Raw genomic sequence first — 26,092 nt, 5'->3', positions numbered from 1 at the left:
ATTTGAGATTAAGCTGTAAAATGAATACATACAAATTTAAGCATTCCGAATACCTGAAGAGTTGTCCTTTTATCATTAACTCAGAAACTTCAATTAACTTTTTTCTTTTAAAGTCCATTTAGTCTGATATTTTAGGAGTCACACAAGCTTTCTTTTGTTTCAGATTTACTTATATATGTTTTCCATACCTTTAGCTTCACATTTCTGTGTAATTATGTTTTAGTTATGGTCTCTTATAAATACATATATCTGGGTTTTTCCTAAATTTTTATTTTGAATAATTTCAAATATGCAGAAAAGTTGAAGAAATAGAAAATAAAAGCCTGTCTACCTTTCATCTAAATTTATCAATTATTTAGTTTTGTCATTTTTGCTTCTCTATCTATGTATCAATCACACTTTTTTTCAGTGGAACCATTTGAATGTAAGATGCAAGTATCATGCTGCTTCACCCCTAAATGATTCAGCATTCATTTCTCAAGAATAAGAACATTCTTCCATTCAACCACAATAGCATTTTTTACACCTACAAAGTTTTATAATATTTTCTAAAAGTGGTGCATAAACAAATACCCCCAATTATCCCAGAAATGCCTGTTAATGGCTTTTTCCTAATCCATGATTCAAGATTTACGCATGACACATAATTGTTATTTCCCTTGACTTTTAGAATACTTTCTTTCGTATTGACTTGTTTTACTAGTTATTTTGAGAAATGTTCCACTTACTGGATTTATCCAATTGGTGTCTTATGACTAGTTTACAAGTTAGACATTTTAGCAAAAATGTTTAGATGATATTATAAACTTATTGCATCACGTCATGGAGTCTGTGATGTCAGTTGTCCCACTATTTGTGATGCAATTCATAACTTGGTTAAGGTGGCAACCACTAGATCTTCCCATTATAAAGTTACACTTTCCTGTCTGTAAGTAGTAAGTAATCAACAGGTGATGCTTTGCAATCAAATGAAAAGTCTAATCTGCATGCCCTTTCACCCAGTGGTTGCAGCATCCATTTATGATCCTTGCCTAAATCTATTAATTATATTCATATGGGGGTCAAAGAATGCAAGTTTTCAAATTTTGACATTCTTTCTACCTGAATGTTTTGGCTTTCTTTTCTAAAGAAGAAGCTTTTCTCCTCTCTGCCTTCCCTATTTTTCTTCCCTACTTTTTAAAAAATTGTGTAACACTGTGGACACATGGATTTCTTTATAAATTCAGTATTTTATAATCTATTACTGTAACTATTCTTTGTGATCTCAAATTTCCCAAATTTGGAGAATGGGAACTCTTTCAAGTCAACTACCATATCTTTTTGACATAACTCTAATTGTCATTGAACATCTCCTTATTCCCAGGCACAACATGTTTTAGGCTTACTTTAGAAGTTCCCTGCCCCAGTTCTAGAATCAGTCTTTTTTCCAAGAACCTTTTAGTAGACACTGATATATAGAAGCCAAGAACTGGGCCACAGGTGTGCTCAATGCTAATGATGTGCCAATGCTTCTAGCCTACCAGATCATTTTAATGGACAGAGCAAGGAACACCCCCCCACACACACCCACCCCCGCCACACACACACTGAATTGTACTGCATTGGTGAATATATCACAACTTGTTTTATTCATTCACCCATTAAAGGTCATTTGGGTTGTTTCCAGTTTTGGGCTAATACAAATAAAGCTTCCATGAACACTTGTGTACAAGTCAATGTTTGGACAATGCTTTATTTTTTTCTCTTGGGTGAATACCTAGGAGTATGATGATTGGATTGTATGGTAAGTATATGTTTAACTTTTTAAAAAATTGTCAGTTTTTCAAAGCGTTTGTACTGTTTTCATTTTTACCAGCAATGTGTGAGAGTTCTAGTTCCTCAGCATCCTTGCCAACACTTGCTTTGATTAGTCTTTTTAATTTTAGCTATTCTAAAATAGCCCTAGTGGCACCTCATTGTGATTTTAATTTACAGGACGCTATTGACTGACGTTGTTGAGCATCTCTTCATATTCTTATTTGCCACCAGTATATATTTTTTGGTGAAGTGTGTGTTTACATTTTTTTTAACCTATTTTTATTGGGTAGTTTTGTTTTTATCATTGAGTTTTGAGAGTTCATATCCTTAAAGTTTAATATGCACAGTTAAACTAAACACCACTGAAGTTAATATCTTGCATCTGCCTCCTAAACACAACTCTGACCTTGCCCTCCCTTGTTCCCAGTTTCTGTAGGTTAGAACTTTAGTTCCACTTTATTTTTATATGTGCCTTTTTATTTCTGTATTCTCCCCCACCCATCCCATCCCCTCACCTCTTTATTCTCTACTTATGGGGCTTCAGTCAGAAGTGTTTGGCCTTTTCAATGTGTCCTTCATGTCTCTTAATTACTCTTTCATGTTTTCCGTTTCTTTATACCTCTGTTCTGCTTCCTGGGGAATTTACTCACCACAGCTACTTTCTTATTCCCTGATCTCTCTTGACTGTGGTAGGGCAACTCTTTTACCTTTCTTCAAAGTTTTTAATTTTAATAACTATATTTTCTATTTATGGAGGGTCTACTTAGTTATTTTTCAAAGTCAATGCTCTTCTCTTCCCCACCTGCATTCTGAATCAAATAAAAGGTAGATGCTAATCAGACAATGGATCAGCATTTCACCTTTATTACAAATAAAGCTGCTTGGAGAACAGGGCTTGGGTTTTTGGCAATAATAGAATTATAACACTCTGCCTATAATCAAACTTGCCCTCTAGGCACAGGCATCATTAGGAAACCTGGATTCTGGTGTCAGAGCCTGTCCTCTTGAGTCTACTATATAACCTAGGGCAGATGAGAATGCATATTTTCTACGAGTAGACAGTTGCCAAAAAGGAAGAGCCAGAAGGGTTGATCTAGATATGACCAGTAGTTCCTTCTCCCAAACTCATCAACTACAGTCATGCATGCCATAATAACATTTTGGTCGATGTTGGATTGCATAGATGATGATGGTCCCTTACAATTATAGCACCATATTTTTATTTTACTTTTCTATGTTAATTAGGTTTAGATACACAAATACCATTGTGTTACAATTGCCTTCAGTATTCAATACAGTAACCTGCTGTACAGGTTTGTAGCCCAGGAACAAGAGGCTCTACCATATAGCCTACATATGTAGGCTCTACCATCTGGGTTTGTGTAAGTGCACTCTATGATGTATGCTTTAGGATGCAATTGCCTGATGACACATTTCTCAGAATATATCCCTGTCGTTAAGCAATGCATGACTGCATTTAAATCACTCATCTTCTCCAGAGTAGGAGTTGAGCAGATGAGTAAGGCCAAACATATTTCCCTAATGGAAGTTCTTCGACAGGGAAACATTGCATGGGGTGGTGGGGTGAGGACCAGTCATCCATTCTAAGAATATCCAGGAGCTAGTGTTGCTGACTTTCATTCTCTCTTCCCTTTCTGAAACCTGGAAGTACCCTTTTTCACTTTTCCGCTAAGTTATGTATTTACAACTATTTTCAACACGTTTTCACCAACATTTCCATGTTTGAAGCCAGGAGCATCAGCTGCCATTTTGCCAGAAGTTCTTTCAGGGTTTTTTTTTCCATAAAGGAAACAGGCTATTAAGGCAATTGCTCAAGCACAGGCCTTCTTGGATCCCTTTCCAAGCTGTGTTTAGACTTTAGAGATACCATAAAATATATCCTAACATTATTCTTTCATTAATTGTAATAAAATAACTGAGTGTAAATCTCAGCATATTCAAGGGTATATTTATTTTTCTCCTGAGTTTAATAGGCAACACACTTTTAAACACATACAATAAATACAATTTGAATTGCATGCCTTATATCTTGCATGATGTCGTTTGTGCCGTTATGCTTGTCTCCATTAGTCTATTGCTATACAGTAATACAGCTTTATCAAATCAAACCTTTACAATGTATTCCTTGAAGATACTTGAAAATACTTCATAGCCAATAGGTTTTTTACACAATTGCTCTTTCAAGCAATGAATTTCTATTTAAATAAAATATAGATTTACAAAACATAGAAAATTTACAAGGCATTATAAAACAGTTGGAAAGTATGTCAAGTCTAAACCTTTGTGCATTTAGTCCAGGAAAATTTCACATCTCTCTTTCCACACCTATAAAACAAAACAGAACCAGGACTGACTTGAGGAAAGCAATTATTTATCTCTGCTGTGTCTAACTAAGGAAGCTGCCAAGTGTGATCATTTGCCTGACTGGAAATTCGCATAAATGAAGAGTTTGCCATCAACTTTCTTTCAAGTAAGGAAAGAAAAACATTTCAATACAGTAATGCAAAACAAGTGGAAATTTTTGTTGAACATTTACTTGGACAGGCACTGTGCAAAATTATTCCTTGTCCAACCACCTCCTCAGCTGTAACTGGTAGCACAATTCTTGACCCATTTTACAGATTAGGAAACATGAGTTTTCAGAGTTTATTGGTACTCATGTGGCTGTTACATCGTTTTGATGTTTAAACGACCTACTTTATTCAAAGTCAGGTAGTACAGTCTGCTGATGGGAAATACAGTATTACCCAAGGGACTTCAAAGAAACAATAAGATGTTTGAGTTGCACAGTGAGCTAAATTATGCAAGTTGCAGAAATCATAGGTGTATGACACCTAGTATGACACATTTCTGATCAGTTTCTACCCTCTAGGGTGGCAACAACCTTGTAGATCCATTATGGATTAGGTTTCTAAACTGTTTTGGTGTCATGAACCCCTTGAGTCTTCTAGTGAATCCAATGGACCTTGTCTCAGAATAATGTTTTAAAATGTATAGCAGAAAGAAGAGAAATTATATTGAAATACAGTTCTGGCATTTGACCCCTTCGGATTTTTCCAGCATTTCTACTCTGCCCACCTCTCCTCTCACGTCTACCAAATAGGCTTTCTTTACTTTATTCAGAAAGGTAAATGAGAGACACTCAAACAGCTCTGTAGATTATGGGGGTAACAGGGAGTATGAGATGGGCTACTGAGGAGGTGTTTTTGAGGTGATATCACTGTCTCCCTTCCTCTTCCTTTTCGCTTCCCTCTGAAAGCTTCCTCACTTCTCTAGCTCTTCCTTCCTTCCCCACATCAAGTCCAATTTTTCTCCTTTTACTTCTTGTCTATTCTCCTCACTCCTTGCTCAGTCCCGCCCACTTTTCTAGGCCCGCCCCTCCAGGGCCCCACCCTCAGGCCGCTCCTCCAGTCTAGGCCCCGCCTCCTCCTCAGTTTCCTGTCAAGGACGCTGGGGCCGCCCGGTCGCCCCGCCCCGAGGCCCACAACAAGGGTGTCCGCGGCCTGTCCTCCAGGCGGAGGAGCCCGGACTGCGGAAGGATGGAACTGGCCGCGGGCAGCTTCTCGGGGGAGCAGTTCCGGGAGGCCTGCGCCGAGCTCCAGCAGCCCGCTCTGGCCGGGGCCGACTGGCAGCTTCTAGTGGAGACCTCGGGCATCAGCATCTACCGGCTGCTGGACCAGGTAGCGGCCAACCCGCTGGAGCACCGCGGGGCCTAGAATGCGCCGGGGTCGACCTCCCCGCAGGGAGCGTGGGGCGGCAGTCGCGGAAGGGACAGGGGCGGGTCTTCTCCGGCTCAGGGAGGAGCTCCACCCCGACCCTGTCTCAAGCCCTGGAGCTAGCGTAGGGGCGGTGCCTCCAAGTGACTGCGTGCAGATCCAGGGGAGTTGGAAAGTCATAGGAGTTCAGCCTCAGGTCAGGCCCGATGGGGCATGTAGTTAGTTAGAAGTTAATGACAGTTGAAACGTGGGTAAGCTGGTTCCTAGGCCCGTGCACACGTCTGCAAGGGACGTTGATCCTCACTCTCCAATGCGTGGCATATGGGGGTCTGGGGGTAGGGGAGGGACGGTAGCTTGGGGCTTGGATATAGGAGGAAAAGAAACAGAACTTTAAAAGAACTGGATGTGCAGGGTGGTGAGTGTCGGGGGTTGCCGAGAAGGGCCCTGCTATTTTAGTGACTGGTTTCTTTTGGTTGTTGCCCCTTCCTTCCTTAGTTGAGTCCGAAGCTTCAGGCAGAAGGAGTAAAGATGTAGGAGGAATGGGATTGGTTGTTAAAGTCTTTGCAACCAGGTAGCCATCCAGGTGGAAGGCATTGCCCCTGAGGCCTGTCATCCACGGCTTGTCATCAGTTGCTTTGTGTAAGAGTCGCAGCATGGCAAGTAGGTTAAAAGTCGCCTGCAGGCAATGTGGGTGAAATTGAAGTTTCCTAATACAGGATCAGGGTATTATAGCATTAGAGTTAGGAGGATACCTCATGCTCACCTGGTTAAACGCCAAGTTTCATAGGTGAAAGCAACAGGCCTCGAGGGTGAAGTCACTCCTGAAAGGGCCCAGATAAGTGAATACCAGAGGTGGGATTGGAGGGTTCATGATCTTGTGAATGTCAAACATGTGGTTGCCTTTTTAGGCAATTGCATTTTTGTTTACATCAAATATAGTATTTTTATCTTTTAAAACAGAAAACAAACGTTTGCAATATTTAGAAGTTGCTCACCTGTTAAACAGGAATGAAAACCTTGCTTGCCTCATTGCAGGGTTGTTAGGGGGTTCAAATCCAATCTGTCAGATATGTGTGAAAATTTGATAGCTGTAGATAACTCTACAATGCACAGGATAGTGACCCCCTACCTCTCCCAGGGAAGAATTATCCAGTCCCAAATTGTAATATTGCCAACGTTGAGAAATCCTACTCTAAATAAATGGAGAATATAGGTATTATGAAGAATTTTCTTGTCTAAATACATACATATTTCCTTTGGAGGCAGTCCGTCCCTCTCCAGTTAGTGGGACTATAAAACATGCTACTTTGAATACTTAACAAATTAGTACGGCTGACCTTTTCATAATCCAGAACACAGCAGATACTACAAGTGGATAAGCGCCGTATTTACTTTTTTTCTGTATACAGATGTTATGTCTTGATGGACTCAAGAAACTGAATGCTTGCTGTGTACAAGGACCATTGGGTATAACAAGATGATCAAGAGCTCACAATCTAGAACAGACGGAATTAATTTCTTAGGGGAACTTTAAAAGGCACCTTAGTTTGAAAATTGATACATTTTCAGACAAAGTCTTTCTTTTATTTTTTATGTTTTAGAGATGAGGCCTTGCTATGTTGCCCAGGTTGGTCTTGAACTTCTGGGCTCAAGCAATCCTCCTGCCTCAGCCCTCAGCCTCCCAAAGTGCTGGGATTACAGGGATGAGTCACCACACCCAGTCAGACAAAATTCTTTTATCTTCTCTGCTATTCCATTTTTCTTACCAGCCACGTCAAGACTTTGGCCAATTTTGTTGATTCAACTGCGCAGACATACCTAGCATCTGGCTTATTTCCTCCCATTTTCTTTCCTTTATCTTTGCAACTTTGGGTACTCAGCACCCCTCACTTAGATTGCAGTGACCTCTTAACTAGTTTCTTGGCCTACCATCTCTCTGCTCCTGTCTATCCTACACCTTACAGTGCAATCAAACATCTGAGAGGCAGTGATCTTATCACTACCTTTTCAGTGGCCTATTGATTGCAGAAATAGTAATAATCATCACTGTAATAGCTAACATTTATTGCGTGATTTCTTATCATTCAGGTGCTAAGTGTTTTGGAAGTATTGATTTACTCAATACTTGCATCAACTCTATGATAAGGTGCTGTGATGATCACCTTTTTACCTATATGTAAATGATTGCATAGAAAGGTTAAGTTGGTTGCTCAAGATTCCAGCTAGGATCCAAGCCCAGCTGTCTGCCTCCAGTTCTGTGCCTTCAACATGCTCCTACATTGCCTCTCCAAACAGAAGGCAAATGCTGCCTGGTGGGTACACTGAACTAATTTGGTCTCAACTCGCATTTCCATCATTCTCTTCCATTACTTGTCCATAGACCTGGCATCTTCTCCTCTAGCCAGCCCAGACCACTGTGCCATCTTCCCCGTATACAGACAAGGCAGTTGAGGTCTAGGGAAAGTCAGTGACATATGCGAGGCACATGGCTAAGAAGTGGTGAATGAAACTGGGATTTAGATCCGAGTCCATCTACCCATGAAGCCCCTACTCTTTGCCCAAGCCACACATGCTCTTTTCTAATAAAGCTTCCCGGACCATGTGGGTTGGACCATCTTAGGAGGGTGAGTCCTCATTATTGGAGGTACAGTATTGTGTTGGAGAAAAAAACTCAAACTGTGTTTTTTTCATTATCTCAACATCACCGACAACACAGTAGCACAGATGACTCCTGTGACCAAATGTCTGAGGATTTCTCACTGAACACCAAGTAAGCAGTCAGTTGTGCAGTGGACATCACCTAGGTGTCCTCCTGTTCAGTGTTGACACTACCTACCTGGAAATAGTGTCAGATCCCATAGGTTGAGGTCCCAGTCCCACAAGATGAACCCCCTCTTCCCTGCCACTTGCAATGCCAGTTGAAAGCCCCGGGTTGTTTTACCTGTGCTTCTGACCAACTGGCTATAAATAGGGGATCCCATGGCCCTCTCCTTGGATTCAATTAATTTACTAGGGAGGCTGACAGAACTCAGGGAAACACTTGCTTGCGTTTACTGGTTTATTAGAAAGGATATTACAAAGGATACAGATGCATAAGATGAGGTATGGGGGAAGGGTCTTGCAACTTCCATGCCCTCCTTGGATGCGTCACTCTCCAGGAACCTCTTTGAGTTCAGTTATCCAGAAACTCTCTGAACCCCATCCTCTTGGGCCTTTTATGGAAACTTCATTGGCTAGGCATGACTGAAGCATGGACAACAGTGTTGAAATGTGACTGGACAGAAAGGGTCTGAGCTCATATTAATAGACTGATTGGGGAAAGCCAAGAAGGCCTGTCCAGATACTAAGGCCTCTCCATGCGGCCTTCCTTCTTCCAGGGTATGGGGCAGGACCCTCCCTGGGATGAAGGTCTTACAACTCTTGGCTCAACTCCTGAGGCCTAAAATGCACCAACATACAAAAGACTATAACAAGGGCTATGAAAGTTATGAGCCAAGAACAGTGGATAGAAACCTATATGTGTGTGTGTGTGTGTGTGTGTATTGGATGTACAGTACTGGAGTATGTATGTGGGTGTGTGTGTATACTCTGTGCCCAATACACACACACACCCCAACACATATGTATACACACATGTGTAAATTATATATTTATATACACACATATATGTAAAGGTATATATTTTATATATGTAGCTCATAATATCACAAGTACTGTATTCAGAAAGGAGACCAGTACTGTTTATATACTTCATTCAGCCTTTATTGAGGATCTACAGTGGGTCAGATTTCCATCTATGGAAATGGATCTAAGATAGAGTTACTCCCCTGAAGATTCTCGTGGCTTCGTTTTGAAGTTATGGGCATTGGCTGGACTGATGGTCCTTTAAGGACCCAATTGTGCATAGCATGCTTGCTACTGTGTGGTATGAGCTGGTTGTGATGACCCTTTGCTTTGCTTCCCACAGTCAGCATAGAGGTGGCCAACCTAAGGCCAAAGCTATGTGACTTCTTGGGGCTCTTGAACAGGATTTGAAACAAGGATAGAGAAAAAGAAAATTGTGACCATGATTTAAATGATGCTGTAACAAAGTTACTGTTATGTGTTTTTAAAAGACTGAAAAGAGTAGAGACTCCTAAAAGAGATTTCAATGTAGCAAACTGTATTTTAAAATAAAAATAATAGAATTGTGTCCTTTATTTAGTAGACACAAATGATTCTGAATCCTGTTCTTGGACAAGTGGGCAATTTTGATGTACAACATTTGATGTACAAAATTTTGATTTTTTTTTTGTTTTCTGTTTTTCTATTAAATCACAAAGTTTTGGACTGGAAAGTTACTTCTAAGCCATGCTGTCCAACACCATCATCTTTTTCCTCTACTTCTTCTTTCTTTGCCTACTCTGTTTCCTTTCTCTCTTATTTCTTCTCCATGTTGTAATGATAATAACTTTATTTGATGCTGCAAATTATAAAAGCTGTCCTATAAGTTTTCATTTATCTTTCTAAACAGATGTGGAAGATAAGCAAGAACGGGCTTACTTTACAAATGGAAATAAGATTCAGAGTTGTTGAGCGAGCCACATAAGACCTCATAACTAGTAACTAACATGAACAGTCTACTATGATAAACTCAGTACTAAATACACAGCTTGCTTCAAGACAAGAACTACATTCTGTTTCCGGCAGCTAAAGCAAAACTAGACCAGGGCTGCCATGGGTATTGTGGGAAAAGCACGGATTTTGGAGTCAGATAGTCCTGTGTGAGAGTTTCAGCTCTGTTCCTCTATCATTCATTCATTCATTCATTTGGGAGATATTCATCAACTGCCTCCCATGTGCTACTGTCTTCGCAGACCCTGGGGATAAGTGGTGAAGGAGGAACGTGGTGCTGCTGCTTCAATGAATGAACTTCTTGAACATGGATCATATTCATTGATGAGAATAAGCCTGTAGTATATGATGAAATGTCCAGTGGGAAATGCTATAAAGTGCTTTAAAGAAAATGCTATAAAGAAAATAAAGCGAGATAAAGGGATAGATGGCATGGCAGGGTAGCCAGGGGTGATGTGATGTGTTTCAGATAAGGGAGTCCAGAAAGGACCCCTGTGGAGGTAACATTTGGCCAATTTGAATAATGCAAATATCTGGAGGAGAGATGAATCTGAGAGTGTTTCTCAAAGTTCAAGCACATTGGAATCACTTGAGAGAGCTTTACAAACAATACCAAGCCCTACCTTAGGGATTCAGGTTTAACTGGTCTACGGTGGGGCTTGGGTGGTCCTTTTGATAGGCTCCCCTTCACATAGGGGTTAATTATTTTGTCCTCTCTACTTCCGTGTATGTTTGAAATCTTTCATAATAAACCATTTTTTACACACGTGTGTGTGTGTATTATGAATGTGTGTGTGTTTATGTGTGTGTGTGTATATATATAAGCTTATCAGGAGATTCATATGAACATGCTGGCTTTTAAACCACTGAGATAGAGGGAACACTGGATGCTAGTCCCTCAGCTAGGCTGAGCTTGCCTCGTTTTCCAGGAGGAGCCAGGAAGCCCACAGGACTGGAGTGGATATGAGATTAAAAAGTAGCCAGGGGCCAGGCCCCACTTACTGGCCAGGTGATATTAATCAGTTACTTTTTCATTTTGAAATCTCAGTTTCCTCATTTGCAAAGCCTGGATAATACTTACCTTTCAGGGTGGTTGAGAGGATTGAACGAAATGATACATGGCAGAATGGTTCTCAAACTGAGTGTGTGTTAGAATCTCAAACTTGAGCATGCATTGAGTGTGCGTTTGGATATATATGTGTACACACACACACATATGTGTGTGTATATACACACAAGCATGTATTGAGTGTGCATGAGAATATATATACACACATATATACACACATATATGTGTATATACACACACAAGCATGTGTGTATATACTATGTATTCTATATAGAATATATATATTCTATGTATTCTATATAGAATCTATTCTATACTTTCTATGTAGAATATATATATTGTAAATATTTCATACAATCGTCTCAACAACTCTGAAAGGTAAGTATTATCCTGGTTTTGCAAATGAGGAAACTGAGATACGCACACACATATATGTATATATATATGTGGAAAATACAGTATGGGTGTATATATATATACACGTATATATGAATATATACACATGTATATATGTGTGTGTGTATATATATTCTAATCACACTCATCAATGAATGTAACCCACATTCTTATCAATGAATATGTTCTATGTTCATGTATGTATGTGTATAGATAGATACTCTTCTTGTGCATTATATTTCTAACCTGCTGCTGAGTGATGCTGAGGCTACTGGTCCAGGAACCACACCTGGAGAACCACTGGTGGATGGGGAGCATCTAGCATGGTGCTGAGGCAGTTCTGACATTGAGGGCTAAAGTCAGAGGCAGTAGAATACCCTAGAGATGAGATGCAATGGAAATTGAAAGGTGAAAGTGAGACCAAAAAATGTCTTAAAACAAAAGCAACATCCATCTTAGGACTCCCTCTCCCTGATGTTTAAGTTAGTGGCTACTCGGGAGTAAATGTGGTGCCCTGAGCAGTGCTGAGAAGTTCTCCTGGGAGAAGGGTCATGGATCACTTAGAAAAGCTCTTCCAGTGATCTGCAGGCAGGCCTTGCAGGAGCTTTGGGCTTCGTTACTATGCCATTAACCACTGCAGCATGCCCGTAGAGGGTGAAACCAGTGCTCAGAGGCTCACAGCTTCAATTTAGACAAAAATAAATGTTGGACTGAAAAACTCTGGCTGATGGCTTGACTTATTAAGTTTTTAAATCTAAATGCCTGGCACTGTGAGAAGGGACAGCCTAAATTGTGTTTTTGTCCTTGAATAGGGCTTCTGATCAAAGAGTTTGGTGAGGAGCAGACAGTACTTTCCCAGGGACTGCTCTTTCCTGTGCTCTTGACCTACTAAAATACTCAAAAGGCCAGCAAGATGGGAAAAAATGCAGGCTGGGCTGAGAGAAAGTTTGGCCTTTAGAGAGAAACACAGATTCAACTCACAGGAGAACAGATTTCACTCTATAGTTGTGAAATCCCTACTCCTATTTCCCCAGTTAGCATCGTGAACCACTTTACTTCAGGATTGTGAAACTGTTCTGCTCCTTTCGCTCACCCTTCTGATTACCAGCGTGATTGATAGGATAATTCTTGAGCCCTGGTCACTTACGGAGCTGAAACTTAATTGTGGGCAGGGCCACCATGTCTCCAGGACACCCATCTGTGGCATTCTACTTCCCACCATAGACCAAGGCCAGCTCCTTCATTTCTGTCTCCCTTGAGTGTGCAACTGGATAGATAAGTTAGAGCCTCAGGTTTTCCCTCTCCTTGCTTTTCTCTCTTAGGATAAGTCTGTGGGTATGAGGCCATACGAGAATGCTGGTCTCAAGGTTCAGATTTGGTGGAAGAAGGGGAGAGCAAGGAGTAAGATGCCTCCCTTCTGTCTCCAGGTATAAGCCAAGCTTTATGCTCTTACTCTGTCTTTCACCAGATTGCTGTATGACAATTACACAGGTGGCTCTTAATGAAACAAAACACCAATATTTCATTCAGCCTTGGGAATCCCTTGAGAAGAGAGGTGACTTGTAGGGAAGGGTATAGGCATTCAGAATGCTTGGACATAATACCATACCAACATCTGGAGTGAACCAGTGGGTGAATCGGGGGCAGTGCTGAATGGAGGTTCTTGTCTCTATAAATGTGCCTTTTCTGGACATTTTGTAGAACATCTTTAAGCCTCAGTTTTCCTGTCTGAAAAGTGGGTTTACTGATGGTCCATACCTCGTATCGTTATTTGGATTAAGTGGGATAATCCATGTAAAAGCACTTGGATCTGTGCCTGCTATTCAGTAAATACTCAGTAAATATCAGCTATCAGTATTTTACCCAGCTGTGTGCAACCCTTAGGGATTAGACCTATCACATTTTCTTAGAGAGGTCTTACATGTTTAATCAGATTTAGCCAACTGTCTGTCTTTGTAGAGTCTTGGCACATACTTCCCAGCAGCAGCTGCAGCTTTGACTTCTGCCATTAGAACTGCTTTACTTCGATAAAAAATGCTTACTTTTCATACCATCTGAGTCTATTACTTGCCCAAAAGTGGATGGACTTGGACAGCTTTTAGATAAATAGATTGGGGCAGGGGAGGTTTCCTGTCCCTCTGAGGAATGGAAATGAGCTCTTCCGTGACAGGCAAAGAGAACTCAATGCACGCTCACGAGTGCATTCACAGGATTTGAGAGCATGTGATTTATCAAGACCGCCTTGTAGTTAGTGTTGTAAATTCAGATAAACACCATAAATTGGAGGGAATGAGTGGTGCCTTTCTTCAGGCCTGGTTGGGTGATGGGACATCTACAGGGGATTACTCCTGTGTGGGGCTTGCAAAAGTCATTTGGAAACATTATGACATTTTGACACATCTCATATGTAAATGCATAGCATCTCTTTCAGAGTTTATTCTGCTTGGGACAAATAAGTGTACTATTGACAATAATATTTCTCAGAATACTTTAACCCTATAAATATAATTGAAAATAAATTGCACAGCTGTTTTTTTCCATGCATTTGAATCATCATTGCTAAGACATATACCAGTTTAATGTTTAGACAAGTTAGCCAGAGTAATAGCATCTCAAAAACTAGTGATAACAGTAACAGATTTCCTGACCATGCGTTCCCCTGTCTCCAGCCTCCATTTCTTCACTTATGAATTGGAGCTAACGATGCTTACATCACAGGATTATTACAAGTATTCATGATTAAGCACAGCCTGGCTTAGAGCAGGTGCACTATAGATATTGGTTTTCCTGAAAATATACATTACAGTTCTCAATCCTAGTTCTTTAATCTGGAAAAAGGAGATCATCATACCTACCTTATTAATGAAATAATAACCTACCTTATTAATGGGAATGATATCTAACATTTACTAAGTACTTATTATGTGCACCACATACTAGAACTTTAGATGGATTATCTAGTTTAATCCTCATAATCATTCCATGAAGTAGAAACTTATTAGACCCATTTTGCAGGTTAGTAGTGGAGAGTTTAGACTCTACCCAGACAGTGAATCTGAGCCCATGTTATAACCACCACACTGTCTTTTCTGACTAGCTTTTCTGATTTATGAGACAGCACTTTGGAATAGTGTATGGAAAAACTTGGCAAAGTACCTCATCTGTTGAAAGTGATGATATTCATCCTTTCCCTATACCTGCCTTTCTCCTGGTTCTTTCCTGAACCCCTCAGAAGCAGCATCTAAAAAAAATACTTCTTCTGGCCCTTTGGAGGCCTGTTGGGCAAACACACCAGGCTTAGGTACTCAGGGGAACATCTCAGTGGGAGGTCCATTCTGGGTGGCCTGGAGCAGGAGTACTGGCTTAGGGAAGGAATGGGTTCTCATCCAGCCTTTGCCACCAACGGCGTCATCAGCTGACTCTTGGCAAGTCACTCAGATTACACAGTTGAGCTAAGACCCCTTCCTGCTCTAAGATCCTGTGTGATGGGTGTTCTTTATCTTTATCGTTAGTTTGTGGTCTGGAACAATGATTTGGGGATGACATGCAGAGAAAATACAGTTAAATAAGGAGACATTGTAGGGAATAGAAGGGGCCAGTGTGCAAAGACACCACCGTTTCTTTCTGTCTGTCCTGTTACTAGCTGTAGGACTTAGGCAAGTAAGTTGGCCTCTCTAAGCATCATTTCCTTCTGTAAAAGTAGAGATAACACCAGCTTCCCTGTCTACATCACAGGGCTATCTTAGCTGTTACATGAGAGAATGAATATAAAACTTTGGAAAGTGGACCATGCTTAGAAAAACAATTACTAGTATTATTGAAAGACTGTATAGCAGGTCAAAGGGATTAGAAAACTCCTTCAAATACAAAATACATGACTTTTGCAGTATTGCTAATAAATCACCAACGGAAACAGAATCCAATCTGCAGTCAAGTAGAAGCCTCTGCTTGATTTCTTCTTGGGATCAAGATGTAGTGAATACCAGCAGGTATTCACTCTATCTACTGTAGCAGGTATATATAAAAATATATATACCTACTGGCATTATATATAAACATATATATCTGCTGATATTATATATAAAATACATATAAATATGTGTAACATATATTCTATATATAATGTATTTATATAGAATACGTATTTTATATATATTTATAGATATTTTTTCTGAGTTACTAATTCAAAGGAGACAGTATTTTTTATAACGTGGCGTGTACGGTTTTGTATGCCTTTGTGTAAAACTAAATGTTGTACCTCAATTTAATATCCATTAAAGTGTCCATTATCTCTTTTCCTTGACAGTGCATTTTAGCAACATTTATGTACCTCTGTACTGTTTTAATGAATTTACATGTAATTATATTTCTTATAAATATTCATAAGTCTTATCAGCACTATTCTGTCAGCCTACTTTTTTGCCTTGATGTCAAATTTTTAAAAATAAATCTGGACTTGGTAAGGAGAGACTTGTGTTCAAATGGGTTATTTCAAGGAGTTAGGGAAAGAAGTATTACAGTAGGGAGCGTGCTTTGCCGATAAGCTCTGCAGGCGTCTTGGGAGCTGCAGAGCTGTTCTTTTATAACCACGAGCAAAGAACGTTAGAAAGAACCGTATGCGGGGATGTGGGATGAAAGGATGGTGTGATCGGATAGCAGATCAGCGAATACTTTGCCCTAAGCCCAGCCTGTTTTCAGGAGGGACTGTATACTGGCTCAGGTTTAGGATAGGCCAAAGTTCAGGGGCCTAGAGGAAGGAGAAAAGTTCAGCCAGTTGGGTTAACAAGCATTTTGTTCTGGTTGATCAGTGGGGGTGGGCAGCTCAGCTAATCATTTATAAGACAAAGAAAGGGAAATTTGGAGGGTCTGTGTCTGGCCTTATTGTAGGTAAATGGGGGCATCCATGAGTCTTATCTAAGTCATATAGGGAAGGGTAGTGGATCTCTGCAGTAAACTTTATGAAACACAAAAAGTGGGGGATTTCTTAACCTTCACTGTAATCTAGGATGGCAGGGTTCAAATAAAATTCAGCATTGTTGATAAGGACCACTATGTCAATTAGGATTGTTTTTAGCTACAAGTAATAGAAAATGGGACAATCAATGACAAACAGAGGCATGTTTATCTCACCTAATAAATAGGTCAGAGTTCTACCTATTGGTAGAGTTGTTGTCATTGGTTTAGCAATCAGTGATGCCAGCAACCCTCTGAGTCTTTCTACTCGATTTCTCATGTTGATTGCCTCTTGGTCATAGGATAGTTGCGGCAGCTCCCACCATCATGTCCACATTTAAAACAGGGAGAAGTCACATGGCTACCTCTCCCTGCAGAGGAGGCCAGGGAAGTTGCTGGCTGTTTACATTGCCACAGGGGTTCTCTTAATAAAGAGAAGGAGTGTTTACCACATCAAGTCTTACGTTTCTTCTGGCAGTTGTATTCTGTACATGATACTGGCTAATTTTCTACTACCAACATAACCCTTTTACTATTTGAATTGTAGGAAACTAAATGTCTTGTAACTGGAGCATTAGAAAAGTATCCAGTATATTTTAGTCTAGATAAGGAAATTGAGCCACTGTTAGAGGAGGTTTTCTGGAGGAGCTTCAGGAAAAGCCAAGAATCTCTTGAGTAAACTTCTTTGGAGTCATTTATTCAAATGTTAGTAAGCTTGGAAAAATAAAGCCGATGTTGCAAAGGATTTGCATCTCTAATTTTAAAGAGATCTTACACATCAGATCTTATTATAGTAGCAATAAAAGCTTTGCCAAATACGTTTTGCTTTTTCATATCAAATTGTTTGTATAATCAACGGCACCCAATGCTGGTGAGATGCTCCTTTGGAACTGGTGAGAGTACACACTTGGTACACACATTCTGCAAGGTTTGTAAAAAGTATAAAGAGACTTAAAATGTTTATCTACTTAACCTAAAATTTATCCCTAAGAAAGCATTTGTAGTAAAAAAAAAAAAAAAAGAATTATGGACCAAGTATTCTACACAAACATGAATATTCTGGACAAATATTTTTTGGAGAATGATTGAGTTAGGTATGGAGTCTTCATAACCTCAGTATAATATTTAGTTAAAAATAAGAGTACAAACTATTTATACCATATGATTCCCATTTGATAACTTACAGATATATTTATTTACTTAAAGGAAATATGTCAAATATTATCAGTAGATATTTTTGGATTATGGGGTTACATGTCACTTTTTAAAAATTCTTTTTGTCATTTTTATAATCTTTTTAATTATAAAAAAACTCTGTTTTTTAAAATATGACGTAAAAATGAGTGTGGCTGCTGAGATCCTTTTTAAAAAGACATAATGGGTGAGAAAATGCTTTGATTGGAGAATGCGGTCCAGGCTGTCCAGCACTTGAACATTGTATTATGAAGTAGGAAAGGTGTTGCCGTGTTATTGAGCATTTGGTTCCTCTGGAGCTCTGGCATTGCTCAGTCCTACCTCAAAGGGAATGTTTAAAGGAAGTTGTCACAATAGTTCATTCTTCTGTATTCACGCAAATCATGGTTGTTCTATTTTTCTCTTCCTCGAGAACTTTCTGTTCTTTTTTTCTGTGCCGTATAACAGGATGGAAGTCACTAAGGGTTGTAACTACATTTAGGAGAAGAAGGGAACCAGTTTAAGGGAACAGTGTGTCTTAATTTATGCAGATATCCAATGCTAACTTATTTAAAGGTTGAGGAGGTTATTATCTTAACACATAAGAATTATTTTTGCTTAGAATGTGTAGAAAACAAGGCCTCAATATTCTTGAATAATTGCTGGTTGTCTCCCTTCTAAAGCCTATTGATGAAAACAAGTGTATATAAGTGTAAATGTGTGGGTATATATAAATCCTTACTAAGTTCTCTTGTGTGTGTGTGAGGGGAGAGGGCAAGAGAGATAAGATGTTTATCTTCGTGACATCTCTCATTGGACCCTGAGGTCTGCCCTTCTACTGGGGCATCCATGGCGTGACACATAAGGGGTTCAGATAGACTAGTTTGATATTTGCTGGTTGGAAATTCTTGGTATAAAATCACATGCTTTTAGAGCTGGAAGATTCTTATGGATTCCATTTCAATTTTACATTCATTTTTTGCCAGGTACTTTCACATACATCTAAGATTCCTCAACCGGGATGTATTTATCCCTAGGATGACCCGGATGACCCTTAAAGCTTCAGGATCTCTAGAAAGATTCAGCATGTTTATTCCTTGACTTCCCCTTAGTCTATGGCACGGTGTTTAAGGAGAGGGCTTCATTCGTGCATGATTAACCAGTAACACGGCCTTAGCACATGGACGCGAGAGTTCATCCAAAAGTTCATGTTTGTTCACTTGTTTATTTGCCTTTGTGTTGAAATTAATCTAACAGCCATTGCTTTAATTTTAATAATAGAGCCTTTAGGCAGAGCTGAGGGTCAGGAATTGTAAGTTGCCACTGTACAGAGAGTGAAATGTGTGCTGGGGCAACTCTAGGTCAGGACCCTCATGGACAAGCACATGGCTTACCAAGAAAACAAGGAACTCTCTTATCATTTGGAATCTAGAAAGGCCTTTTTCCAAATAAAAGGAACTTATATGATTTGAAGCAGATTTCTTTTGTTTTTCATTTTCAGTCTTTTATGCAGAATCAAAAAGAAGCAGTTGTTGAAAGATGGCATTCCCATCTGCCCAACTTGGGTTATAAAAGTTATCCTCGATTCTTTGCTTTCCCTTTCCCCGGGATCTATCAACAATTCCTTTTTACTTTACCTCCAAAATGTATCCTTAAATCACTGACTCCTTGCCATCACTGTTGTTACCTCCCTGTTCAAATCACCATCGTCTCTTATCTGAACTATTGCACTGGTCTTCTCACCCATCTCCTTGTTCTCTTATGATCTATTTTCTACCAAGCAGCAAGAATCACCTTTAAAAAATTAATTTGATTGGGTCATTCTTAAACTGAATTCTGAATCAGATCTGGTCATCCCTCTGTTTAAAGCCATCCATTGGTTTTCCATAGCAATGAGAATAAAACCTTTACCTCTTACCCTGGTTTCCAAAGTCCTTGGGGTCCAGCCCTGACAACCTCTGTAAACTCAGCTTCTGCCACTCTCTCTTTTATCCAGAGTTCTCCAGACCCCAGGTTCTTTAAAGATGCCAGCCCATCAATCTGAGGACCTTCCTTCTACCAGGAACGGGCTTTTCCTATCTTCCTATGGCTGGCTTCTTCTAGCATTTGGAACGAGATGCTCTGATAAATGTTAACTCTCATAGAGTCCTTTCCTGATCACCTGATTACATAGATGTCCTCCCCATCCCTACCCTTGCAAGGTACTATTTATCACACAACTCTTCTTACCCTATTTAAATTACCTGGATGGCACTTATAGCTATCTCTAGCACTGCTGCCTACCTGAATTTAAGATCCCTGAGAGTAGGGCCAGCACCTGTTTTTTTACCATTGTGTCACCAAGACCACAGAGGAGGTCAGTGTTTGGTGTGGCATGAACTCCATCATCAGCTGCTTTTCAGATGATGTGGAATCCAGCTTTCTCTCAACTTGAGAACCAATAGACATTTCTACCTGTTCTGTTTTTGTAGAAGACTGGCCTTTATGAATATAAAGTCTTTGGTGTTCTGGAGGACTGCTCACCAACTCTACTGGCAGACGTCTATATGGACTTAGATTACAGAAAACAATGGGACCAGTACGTTAAAGGTGAGTGATGCTTGCTTTTATTTATTTATTTTTTTTGAGACACAGTTTCACTCTTATAGCCCAGGGTGAAGTGCAGCGGTATAATCTCAGCCCACTGCAACCTCCCCTTCCCGGGTTCAAGCGATTCTCCTGCCTCAGCCTCCTGAGTAGCTGGGATTACAGGCATGTGCCACCACACCCAGCTAATTTTTGTATCTTTGGTAGAGACAGGGTTTCTCCATGTTGGTCAGGCTGGTCTTGAACTCCTGACCTCAGGGGATCTGCCTGTCTCGGCCTCCCAAAGACCTGGGATTACAGGCATGAGCCAATGCACCCAGCACTTTTTTTTTTTTTCCCAAATCATTAGAACGTAGATCTATTCTGACCAGGTGCAGTGACTCACGCTTGTAATCCCAGCACTTGGGGAGGCTGAGGCGGGCAGATAACTTGAGGCCAGGAGTTTGAGACCAGCCTGGCCAGCATGGTGAAATCTTTTTTCTACTAAAAATACAAAACTTAGCTGGGCATGGCAGCGCATGCCTGTAGTCCCAGCTACTCAGGAGGCTGAGGCACTAAGAATTGCTTGAACCCAAGAGGCAGAGGTCGCAGTGAGCCAAGACTGTACTTCAGCATGGGCAACAGAGGGAGACCCTGTCTCAAAAAAAAAAAAAAAAAAAAAAAAGTATAATCTCTTTTTATTTATTCTTGCCAGTAGAAAAAAATAAAGTTAACTTCTACTACATAGTGCTTCCTATTAAATTTTGAAACAAAAGCATTTTAAATGTGGGACTGAAATGCACTTTTGCTATTGCTAGGACTTGCTCCTTATATAGTCTTAGACCCTCCCCACAGTTTGCTCTTGGGGCTCCTTTGCTGTCACTTTTAAGTTGTGGGATCCTCCCATGTGTCTAGGTTGTTATGAAAGGGGAGGAGGTGCGATTCAAGTTTTGGTTTGAGAGTTGGATCAAAATTTTCCAAACAGAGAAGAATACATGTATGTGAGGAGGTGAGAGAGTGATGGGATGACTGGTTAAGGGCATTCTAGGCCCAGGGATCAGCATTAGTAAAGTCAGGAAAGCACGAAGCAATATGTTCAACAGCCACCAGCAGTTTGGTGGTGTTGGGTTGGTTGGAGTAAGAGAACCTATCCTAGGTCTTCAACTACTGTTAGTACTAGTTCTACTACTACTATTGCTAGTACTGTTGTACTAGTAGAATTAGCTAATAGAACTAGTACTAGTAGTAGTCGAAGAGCTAGGGTAGGCTCTTCTACTACTAGGTGAACTAGGGCGGCTGTTGGGTCCAGATCCTCCAGGGCCTAGCATGGTGACCAGGCTGTGGGTCTTAGATTTTTCCCTGTACGTGTTGCGTTATGAAAGACATCACACAGGGAATTCTCCTGCCACTTAGAGCTGGAGTAGCCTCTGCCAACCTGGTCATAGTGGAATGGAACTATGGAACTAGCCAAAGGCACATAAAGCCTTTAGTCAAGACTCTTGGCGGCAAGTAACAGAAAGCCAACTAAAGACAGCGTAAGAAGAGAAAAATGAGTTTATTAGTTCATGGCACTGAAAAAAAGTCCAGGTGTTTCTAACTTTGAGGACAGCTGCAACAGGGAACTTAAATAATTTCATCAGGATTGTTTCTTTCTCTATCTCTAGACTCTGTTTTCTTCTGTGTTGACCTAATTCCTAGGCAGATTCTTATGTCATGGTCAAGATGTCCACCAGAAAATCCAGGTTTATATTCTAACCATACAAATAACCCCAGAAGAAAGAGAATTCTACTTTTCTAGGGATGACAGCCAGATGCCAGGATTGGCTCTTGTCAGCTCAGCTTGGAGTTTGTGCTTATTTTCTGTGGACATTCATCATGGTTTTCGGCAACTTAGCGTTCTCAAATACGCTTCCTATTTAGGGGGCAGTGGGATGCTTACCTATCCAAGGGAACAGCCAGACACTGTCTGTCCAGGCCTCCCTTGCAGCCAAGATACAGTCATGTGACATAGACTCTGCCAATAAGACCCATATGTGGCTTCAATTTGGAAAAGAGACACGCGAGGAAGCAGGCAGCATGGAAGATCCATTTTTCAGTGACCAGTGAAGGCATCTGACTTTAGGGCAAACAACTGCTGAGCCTCTGATGTTTGCTCCCCAACATCAACAGCTTTTACTCTGGGTTCTGATCCAGTGGAAGCAGCAGTTAGGCTTTGCTGGAACAGTGTTGAGGTTGGGAATCTCACTCTGGTCCATCCAAGAGCTTTACTAAATCACTTTTTGCTCTCAACTTGCTAGAGTGACTAATTACGACTCTGGACAGATCTGCCATCCCTGAATTAGTCACCATGGCCATGTCTTGCTCATTTTCCCAGCCCTGAAATTACTGCAGAGTCAGTCTTGCTGAAACCATGCAGCTGAGAAGTAGGGAAAGGGTGATGCCCTGAAGGAAAATTGAGATGTTCAAGGGGGGATTAATGCTGAGCATGTAAAAGCAACAGAGGTCCACTTCTCCCTTTCCTTTAAGGACTCTCATCAGCCTCCTGTGACCGTAATGGGCTGGCTGGCACGCTCCTTAATCTACAGTGTGCTTCTAATAGATTTTTTTTCAAAAGCTAAATTATCCCTCCTTAGCATCTCCTCCAAGGACTTTGGGCTCCTTCTGTAACTGGAGGTGGAAAGAAGTTTACTGCACAGCACAGTCTGGGGACAGAGGGTGTGCATGCCATTAAATTTCTTTGCTATCTCATTCCAAGAGTTGGCTGCTGTTTGCACATAATAGTAAGATGGAAGGATTATTAGGGAAATTCGGTCACCCTAGCTGTGGCATAGTGCAAAGAAACATGGGAGAGAAGAAAGAAACTTGGGGTAAGCCACAGTTCTGCTGATCTCTAACTATTTAAGAAGGACGTTGCTCATTCTGGAACCTTCATTTCCGACCTATGAATGTGTTAGACTGGGTGACTCAGTTCCAGGTTAGCTGTAATGGGTCAAGGAATCCTAAAGGGGAATTAAAGGGCTCAGAAGCAAAACTATTGGTACTCTAGTGACATCTGGTGGTTATCCTGAATTTTAAACCTCTGACTATTTTTTTGATGTCTGATTTTATTTCATTGCATTCTATCAAGAATATTATTTATGCTATAGAATGGACAAGATTTGTTGGCTTCTTAGGCAATAAGCTTTCAGTGCAAATTAATCGGTTTAACTTTTTTTCTAGAATTTTATACCTTATGAGTTAGTGGTTTATCATACCCTAAGAGGTTATCTTTTTTTTTTTTTCTTGAGATGTGGTGTCATTCTGTCACCCAGGCTGGAGTGTAGTGGTGCAATCATGGCTTGGCTCACTGCAACCTTGACCTCCTAGGCTTGGATGATCCTCCTACCTCAGCCTCCAGAGTAGCTGGGACTACAGACATGCACCACCATGCCTGGTTGATTTTTTTCCTTTTTTTTTTTTTTTTAGAGAGAGAGATGGAGTTTCACCATATTGCCCAGGCTGGTCTTGAACTCCTGGACTTAAGCAGTCCACTCACCTTGGCCTCCAAAAGTGCTGGGATTACAGGCATGAGCCACTGTGCTTGGCCTAAGAGGTCATCTTATTAGTTGTAGCTAAAACGGCTTCCAGATGCATTAACTTCTTTTGCTCTCCTTTAGAACTCTATGAACAAGAATGCAATGGACAGACTGTGGTCTACTGGGAAGTGAAGTACCCTTTTCCCATGTCCAACAGAGACGTATCCTTTCCACAAGGTACTCATTCCCTGGCCTTCTAAGTGTTTCTGTGTTCCTCAGCTGCAGTCTATTGCAGAGAGGTAGAGCTGGTTTCTCAGCAGGCACAGATAACATTGTCTCTGATTCTTGCAGCAGCATCTGCTAAAGATGTTGCTTCTTGTGTGGCGTTTGGAGAGCTCAGAGTGTGATTTCTGGGCTCGACCACATGGAGTGTCTGTAATTATGGTCTCTGGAGAGCAGCTCTTACTTTCCTAAGAAGTTTCCTAGGCCTTGAAATTGTCAGGCCACAAAATTGGGGACCTGGAAGGAACTTTTTATAAAGAGTGCTTGATACAGCTCCCTCAGTCTACAGGGAAAAAAAGGGCTCCCAGGGGCACATAGGTGGTTAGTGGCAGAGTGGGTGCTGGAACTCAGGCCCCTGCATTTCCAGCTCTCTCCACCTCCCCCATCTCAGTAGACCCCACAGCAATCCCTCCTTGATTGTTGGCTCTAGACACTGACTGTAAGCTTCTTCCTCTCAATGTCCTTGTTATGAAATGAAGCAGTTGGATGAAATGTAGGGAGACTTGGCTGGCACTGTAAGGTTTTCAGAAGCCCCCTTAGGACTAAGCTGGGGAGCTAGGATGGAATTTTGGGGGTGGGTAGGATGGAGGTAGGATGACTCCTAGGTAAGATTTTTGTCTCCTTCACCATCCTCTTCAATCCCAGCAGCGAGGTGTTTTACAGATTCCATTTCCATATAAGATCCTTTTAGCAAAGTGTCTCATGGAGTCAAAAAAAAGTTTGGAAGCCGCTGAATTAGATAAACTGCCAACCCTTCAAAGGTGTTCTGCCAAATTTGAATCACTATATCAAGGTAATTCTTCCTCCATGGAGTATCAGATGATATCTATCACATAAGCTGAGAAAGTTGGGGGAGAGACTGGAACAATATTTGCTAAAAGGAAAAAGTAAAAGGTGTAGGAGAAAGGAACCCAGGGACAAATCAACATCTTCTCTTTCCTGAAACATTTAAGAACTTTACTCACCAGTACATAAGAGCATGGAGAGATAGACTGTCCAGTGTGAGGGTGGGGCAACAGGGGGCGCTGTCCAGACACTGAGGTGGGGCTGAACGCGGTGACTCACGCCTGTAATCCCAACACTTTGGGAGTCCAAAGTGGGCAGATCACTTGATGTCAGAGTTCGAGATCAGCCTGACCAACATGGAGAAACCCCGTCTCTATTAAAAATACAAAAAAAAAAAAAAAAATTAGCTGGGTGTGGTGGGCGCTTGCAATCCCAGCTATTCCGGAGTCTGAGGTGGGAGGATCACTTGAACCCAGGAGGTGGAGGTTGCAGTGAACCAAGATCACGACACCCCCCTCCAGTCTGGGTGAGACTCTATCTCAAAAAAAAAAAAAAAAAAAAAAAAAAAAAAGACACTGAGGTGGGTGGGGGCTGAAACGGCTGCTTGTTATAGTAAGTGTCATTGTGTTGTGCGTAGTGACTTTTTGATTCTTTTAGATTTTTGATTCGTTTGAGTGCGAAACCCAAAATTCTGTTGTGTGAAAGTGTAACTAACAAACTAAATATCTGAGCCTCATCCAGCTATGAAATTCTAAGTAGGTTTTGGAGCCAGATCTGGGATAAAAATTCAGGTTTCATCACTTCGGCTGGGATGTGGGATTTTTGGCAAGGTTCTTTTCCTCTCCGAGCCTCACTTTTGTCATCTGTAGTATGGGGATACTCATACAAACTCACAGGGTCTTTGTAAGGATCGAAATTTAAGCTGTATGTCAAGTGCATGATGTTACATGATAAGGGCTCGATAAGTAGTGATTCCTGTGGCTTCATAGACTTTCATTATCCTCCCTAGAATAGTGCTGTAAACTTAAGGGTTCTTCTGTGAAGGCTGATGGACATGAAATGGCTTTGTTATTCTTGGTGAACTAGTGTTAGCCCAGAGAGGGCATCTGCCTATGAAATATTCAGGTGGTCCCATGTCTTCCTATGGTCATTAGTTGTAACATTGCTTGATCATTTACTATGCATAGAGGTCAGTAATTAGAGCA

At 40.8% G+C, this 26,092-nt stretch overlaps 1 protein-coding gene across 4 annotated transcripts in view; it reads left to right on the top strand.

Moving 5' to 3' along the window:
* Positions 1-5,257: 5,257 nt before the first annotated feature.
* Positions 5,258-26,092, top strand: part of PCTP (phosphatidylcholine transfer protein) — a 99,018-nt gene continuing 78,183 nt past the window's right edge. For all 4 annotated transcript variants that reach the window (XR_012088813.1, XM_008011397.3, XM_073004921.1 and 1 more), the window contains exons 1-3: positions 5,258-5,498; positions 20,211-20,328; positions 23,961-24,040. Coding sequence is in view for 3 of the 4 variants with exons in the window: in XM_008011397.3 (XP_008009588.1) it covers positions 5,358-5,498; positions 20,211-20,328; positions 23,961-24,040 (339 nt within the window). In the remaining variant the exon portion in view is untranslated. The remainder of the gene's footprint in view (positions 5,499-20,210; positions 20,329-23,960; positions 24,041-26,092) is intronic.

The sequence above is a fragment of the Chlorocebus sabaeus genome, chromosome 16 (assembly GCF_047675955.1).
Source record: "Chlorocebus sabaeus isolate Y175 chromosome 16, mChlSab1.0.hap1, whole genome shotgun sequence".
Lineage (NCBI taxonomy): Eukaryota > Metazoa > Chordata > Mammalia > Primates > Cercopithecidae > Chlorocebus > Chlorocebus sabaeus.
Note: the sequence above shows the minus strand (reverse complement) of the source record. Positions and strands in the feature narration are given on the sequence as shown.